The sequence below is a fragment of the Procambarus clarkii genome, chromosome 19 (genome assembly GCF_040958095.1).
Source record: "Procambarus clarkii isolate CNS0578487 chromosome 19, FALCON_Pclarkii_2.0, whole genome shotgun sequence".
NCBI lineage: Eukaryota > Metazoa > Arthropoda > Malacostraca > Decapoda > Cambaridae > Procambarus > Procambarus clarkii.
Window position 1 is genome coordinate 18,118,010 of NC_091168.1, and position 6,717 is coordinate 18,124,726.

At 47.2% G+C, this 6,717-nt stretch overlaps 1 protein-coding gene across 1 annotated transcript; it reads right to left on the bottom strand.

Annotated features, from left to right (window-relative positions):
* Positions 1-5,570: 5,570 nt before the first annotated feature.
* LOC138366304 (S-antigen protein-like) lies at positions 5,571-6,284 on the bottom strand. Its single transcript, XM_069327330.1, has one exon. It carries the CDS (start codon positions 6,282-6,284, stop codon positions 5,571-5,573), a length of 714 nt encoding a protein of 237 aa, XP_069183431.1.
* Positions 6,285-6,717: the final 433 nt, after the last annotated feature.

The following is a 6,717-nucleotide window of genomic DNA, read 5'->3' on the forward strand; positions in this document are numbered from 1 at the left end:
GTCTGATGCCTAGAAGCGTTTTGTAAGAGACTTCTCACATTTTCAAAGACAAATTTTTATGTACTCCGTTTCATGCTTATATTTGTTTTTGGGTGAGGTGATATGACATAAACGTTTCTGGGTGAGGTGATAAAACACGAACCAATGGGTAATCATGGGGAAAAGATAATTTTATATAGTCAGAACACGAATGATTGCGTATTTTCTCTTCTTGCTTCTGTGTTGGTTTGGGGTCTTGAAGTGGGTAGAATGTAAGTATGTTTTAGTTGGCTGTTGATTGCTGGAGTTGACTTTTTGATGTGTAGTGCCTTGCTGATGTCGAGTCTCCTTCTGTCGCTGTATCTATCGATAATTTCTGTGATGCTTGTTAAGATTTCTCTGGTGATGGTCTGGTTGTGAGAGGAGATTATATGCTCCCTGATGGAGCCCTGTTTTTTGTGCATTGTTAATCGCCTAGAAAGAGACGTTGTTGTCTTGCCTATATACTGAGATCTTCGGAGCTGACAGTTCCCAAGTGGGCGTGTGAAGGCATGGACGATGTTGTTTTTTTTCAAGACGTTCGATTTTCACTGAACACTAATATTTTCTTCTCCTACCACCCCCCCCATTCTTTTGTATATACACATATAAATATTTTTGTTTTATTTAAACTTTGTTAAAAAAAAAAAGTAGTTACATATAGGGTATAAAGATGATTATCATAAGTTGTCGAGTTCCTCCAGCTCCTCAGATGGCGGGCAGGAAACCTGAATGCAGTGTGCATTTCCCCTCTGTTTTGCTATTCTGAGGTGCTGGAAAAGGAAGCTGGCAGCTCTAGGGTCCCTTGTTGTTTCAATTAGCCTAGAACCCAGTTCCTTCAAAAAAACGGTAGCACTTTTACCCCAGGCGCCGAGTGTCTCAGAAGCAATGGGGACAAAATTGTAGTGGTGATCCAGTTCTCTGTACTTACGGGATTTGGCTGCTTCCCTGTGGGTGGCAGCGCCACCTGGTTGGGCAACACTGAAGTCAATGTAGGTGTTAGCCAGGTTTGAAATACACGTGCAGTCCAATACCAACTGCTTGCCATTCTTCCAGTGGTTCACTGTGATACCATCTGGACGACCAATCAGAGCATCAGAGTTACGGGGCATTAGGTAATGGGGCTCTCTTTCAGCTGGGCATCCATCTGTGGTGAGGCTCCTCTTGATGATGTCGTTAACTTCACTGTGCCTCGAGTGCCATCCCCCTGTGCTTTGGCAGAGTAGGCCATGGTGGCCGTACCTGTCAGCCACCACCTCGCCGCAAATACACCTATATCTGGTGTGGATTGGGGCAGCAAAGTGGAGGGCCACAGCAATTCGGAGGGCGTGTGGTGTGAGAAGCGACCAGTTGCTAACATTGGGGTTGCTAACAGGAAATTCCCTTCATGTGGGACTGCTACTGCTGTGAGGTGAGCAATGTCGTGTTGTGTTGTTGCAACACCCAGGCATTCTGCAGCAACTTGGTCTACAATGGGACCATCCCAGCTGGATTGCCTGTGGGCTTTTGAGGATGGTAGTTGAGGCGATGAGCCTGCACGAGAGGCCCACTCGGGGCCGTGTAAAATTTGAATCGTGTACACCTGCCAGCTGATGTAAGTAGGCAGGTAGAATTCCTTCACAAGGTCGTAGGATGCCGAGGAGGTGGACAGAAGGCTGGTACAGCGATTTGTGTTGCTGTTCGAACTAGGAGGCCCCAAGCCTTACTGGAAGAGAGGCTTGTTTCCACTGTAGGTCATCAAGAGAGAGAGGTTAAGGGCTTTTTCTAGCATTGATTTCAGTGACAGGTCATACTCACCTAGTTTTTAACTACTGTAGGATGGTGAACACCTCAGAAAGTAGGTTAACCTGGGGAGGGACAGACATCTGGTGATGAGGTAAAGTGCATCATGAACATCAATATCCTCAATCCATCCTCTTAAGGTCGGCGATTTTTTTTTATCAAGGACCTCATCGACAGCTTTCAACCCCAAGGGGAAGGGGCTTCTAGGAGTATGCTGTCTTCAGGTTTAGTTTATGGATATTTGGCAGAAACCCTCTATTCTCTCTACGATGCCCTGGTTGGAACATATTACTTCACATTTAAAAGGGTTCAGGGTGAGGCCTAAAACTTCACCTTGCTCCTGGATTTTTCCTGATGTCCTCCAGGAGGGAGTCTTGGGAACCAGCAAGGGTTATCTTGAGGTGATTTCGGGGCTTTTAGTGTCCCCCGCGGCCCGGTCCTCGACCAGGCCTCCACCCCCAGGAAGCAGCCCGTGACAGCTAACTAACACCCAGGTACCTATTTTACTGCTAGTTAACAGGGGTATAGGGTGAAATAAATTCTGCCCATTGTTTCTCGCCGGCGCCTGGGATCGAACCCATGACCACAGGATCACAAGTCCCGCGTGCTGTCCGCTCGGCCGACCGGGTCCCTTATCATCCAAGGGTACCATCATCCAAGAACCAGATGTTAAGCTTGCTGGAAAGGACTTCTGTGACTTCTTTGATGACTAAGCAGAAAAGGAGAGGAGCAAGGTGGTCACCCTGTTGGACGCCTTCTTGCGAGTCAATTTCATATTCACCAAAAAGTAGCTTTAGATTCATACTGTAGCATGAATGTTCAAAATGGAAGAGGGTAGGGAAATGACGATGAACCTCACGGAGTACAGCATCTCTCCGCACCAAATTGAAGGCATTTTTTAAATCTAGCTTGATAAGGGCCTTTTCGTCTGTGATGTCAGCGATGAAGGCTCGAGCTGTGTGGGCTGCCGCCTCACACCCTTGTGGAATGCCGAACCCGAGCTGGCTTGGCTTTAACATTTTGACCGATTCCTCACTAACTGTTCTTGCAGCAGCCTTTGCGACGAGACGCCGGAGAGAATTCCCACAGCTATTGGCCTGATCCCTCCATCCTTTTTCTTTAGAGAATAGAGAGATACTCCAAAAAAAATTGGTCTTATGGTCTCTGGTATGTTGCCAGCTAGACATGTGTTGGTGAATCTGGTTAGTTCCACCAAGAGGCCCTGTGCAATGTCACCCAGTGCAGGGTTCAGCATTTGCTTGATTTGGTTGGGTTTTAGTTCTGTAAACCCATCTGCTGATCCTGTTTGGAAAGACAAGGCTGCTTTATGGACCACAGATTCGGCCACCCAGAGAGGTTCTGCTCCAGTAGCACCAACTTGTACAATGTCGTCCTCACGTGGAGCCCTGGGTGGGTGTTTTTCCCATAGGACTTGAGCTGTTGCGACATATCTGTCTGCAAGTGAGTCCTCACTGGTGATGACTCGTATTGCGCCAATACTGTTTCCTTCTTCTATTTTCTTGGTGACTGATGTTCGATTCTGATTTTTGATCTCTCGGATATGCCACTGTTGCTCTTCCTGCCGTGGGTGTTTCTTGCGCGACTGGGAAGACGCACCTGGTTATTCTCCCTGGGAAAATCATTTATGGCTTTGATGACTGAGGCAGCTAAGGTTTTGTCTCTCCTTGCAGGGGTGGCTAGCAAGGCATATGTTGCCAAACAGTAGGAGGTTGTGCCATGCTTGAGTCGTTCCAGGAGAGTCGTTGACCTAAACACCTGGCTCCGTTGTGGAAATGATTGGGCACATTTTTGGCACGAATCTTTTCGATATTCCTTATGTTTTCCTTCACTGAAGCAGGAAGATTAAAACTAACTCTCCAAAGTTTATTTTTACTCATTATTTGAGTCTGACGCCAAGTGATGCGTTTTGTAAGGTCTCGCCTCACATTCTCAAAGACAAATTCTTCTGTTGTTGTTGTTTTAGATTTAGCTACTCAGAACGAATTGTTCATGTAGCACGGGCTATAGTGTTCCCGTAAGGCGGTAATTCTGTGTTAGCACCTGATTATATCCTCTAATAGTAAGGTGGTAGGTGACATGGATGAATGACATACATGGGGTATTAATGGAGTCTTATACAACGGGGTAGTAAATTAAGAGTGTGACCTGTTGGTAGTTTATGTTCTTCTAGTTGCTTCTGTTCCTGTTGCAGGGTCATTCAGTCCAGCTACTGCGTTGGCCCGGGGTCTTGAAGTGGGTAGAGTGTAACGGTGTATTTGCTGGTTATTGATTGCTGGTCTAGATTTCTTGATATGCAGCGCTTCACTGATGTCTAATCTTCTATTGTCTTATCAATTACTTCGGGATCGCTCGTCAAAATATCTCTGGTGATCGTCTCGTTGTGTGTGGCGATTATACGTTCCTTGACGTAGCTTTGTTGTTTGTGCATTGTTAAACCCTTAGAGAGAGACGTTGTTGTAATCGTAACCAATATATGACGACTATAGCACGGGAAATAATTATTCTATTTAATTAGAGATATTTACCCTTGCGGGTGGCTGGCCTCACCGCTCTACCCTAATCTATATTACCGGCCAGAAATAACTAGATTAAACGTGTTATCGCGTACAGAACACTTCCCTTATTTGCCAGGGAAGATGTGCTGATGATAAGAGATATGGCGTCCTGCGACACTGCGTCTGGAGGGAAATATTCGCAGAGCTTTCTAGCGTGTTCCTGGACGAGACTTTTGTTGGTGGTATAATATGGCGTCTCCCCTCTCCCTCCTGCATAGTTTTGTCTCCAGATGCGTTTTTATCATAAAGTGGAAAGAGGGTTTATATTTATTTTGTTTTAGTACTGATAATTAAATTCGTTTCAGGGAAATGGTTTTATGATGTTTGCAGTCCAGAGACCATTTTGTGAATAGGACCATTTACATGGACCATTTTGTGAATAGCACCATTTACATGGACCATTTTGTGAATAGGACCATTTACATGGACCATTTTGTGAATAAGACCATTTACATGGACCATTTTGTGAATAGGACCATTTACATGGACCATTTTGTGAATAGGACCATTTACATGGACCATTTTGTGAATAGGACCATTTACATGGACCATTTTGTGAATAGGACCATTTACATGGACCATTTTGTGAATAGCACCATTTACATGGACCATTTTGTGAATAGGACCATTTACATGGACCATTTTGTGAATAAGACCATTTACATGGACCATTTTGTTAATAGAGGTTCATAGGAATATTGTAAAGGATTAATTGTGTTTTCCATACAAGCTAGCGATAAACGTTCGTTTGTGTAATCTTTTGAGAAAAAGTCGTTATGTTTAGCTGGCGAATGTTGTTTACAAGCAGAGATCCTCACCCAATCTCCAGGTCTCTCTTAACTCACAGGTGGTGTGAACTACGGGAGGAGGAATGTGACTGGTGGGGCCGCTAATTGTTGGATAAGTATCTTGTTTCCTTGCTGGGGATAGATAGCATTAACATATGGGGCATTATACGACCTATTAACTTATGATGTTGTGATATTTTCAGTAAAGTTTGCCCAGTGATGATGTATTCCTGAGCAGGGTACTCAGATGCACTCTATTTAAAGGTGCTACTGGCTGCAAGGTGAGGATTTAGCTGAGGAAAAGCAGTTAAATCACTCCTTTTGAGTGAGTAAAATATTTGAATCAGTAATAAACATCCGCATTACATAAAGGCACCACAACACACTCGTAGATATTCCTCTGACATTAAAATCTCATTAGCCGTGATGGTGGAAGGTGGCACTCGCCCTCACAGTCGCCGCCTGACTCGCCCTCACAGTCGCCGCCTGACTCGCCCTCACAGTCGCCGCCTGACTCGCCCTCACAGTCGCCCCCTGACTCGCCCTCACAGTCGCCACCTGACTCGCCCTCACAGTCGCCGCCTGACTCGCCCTCACAGTCGCCCCCTGACTCGCCCTCACAGTCGCCACCTGACTCGCCCTCACAGTCGCCGCCTGACTCGCCCTCACAGTCGCCGCCTGACTCGCCCTCACAGTCGCCGCCTGACTCGCCCTCACAGTCGCCGCCTGACTCGCCCTCACAGTCGCCACCTGACTCGCCCTCACAGTCGCCGCCTGACTCGCCCTCACAGTCGCCCCCTGACTCGCCCTCACAGTCGCCACCTGACTCGCCCTCACAGTCGCCGCCTGACTCGCCCTCACAGTCGCCCCCTGACTCGCCCTCACAGTCGCCACCTGACTCGCCCTCACAGTCGCCGCCTGACTCGCCCTCACAGTCGCCGCCTGACTCGCCCTCACAGTCGCCGCCTGACTCGCTCTCACAGTCGCCGCCTGACTCGCCCTCACAGTCGCCACCTGACTCGCCCTCACAGTCGCCGCCTGACTCGCCCTCACAGTCGCCCCCTGACTCCCTCACATCTACACAGGTTTTCCGCCACTTCCTTTCAGAGCAAACTTCCATTACAGACAACTCTTGTGTATAAGAAAGAGCAAAGAGGAAAAACGTTGGCAGCTCTGGAATTTCTGGCCGTCTGATCCACTAATTCAAGGCCAGCCTTAACTGTGGCCGTCTCCACCTGCTCAGTCTCGCCCTGGGGACCATGGCTGGAGGCACTGGCAGAATATCCACTTTCCCTCCTGCTCTGCCTGGGCGCCTTCTTCTGATAATTACTTCTGCTTTCCTTCCTGCCGACTGGAACAGCAGCAGCAGCAGCACCACGAGCCGTGAACTTTTAAGATCCCAGAAGTAAATTAAAAGCTTATTTTCACTTTGGAATATGCAATTTGAACAAAGGATTCCTTATTACTAAAAAGGTTCTCACAAGGATAGATGATGAGGCTGGAATGTTCTCTTCCTTTTCTGGAAAAGAGTGAGACCATACGCCGGCGAGAAT

Bases quoted from the DNA above. Each gene is read 5' to 3' on its own strand.
- LOC138366304 (XM_069327330.1), bottom strand. From the start codon at position 6,284: ATGGAAGTTTGCTCTGAAAGGAAGTGGCGGAAAACCTGTGTAGATGTG.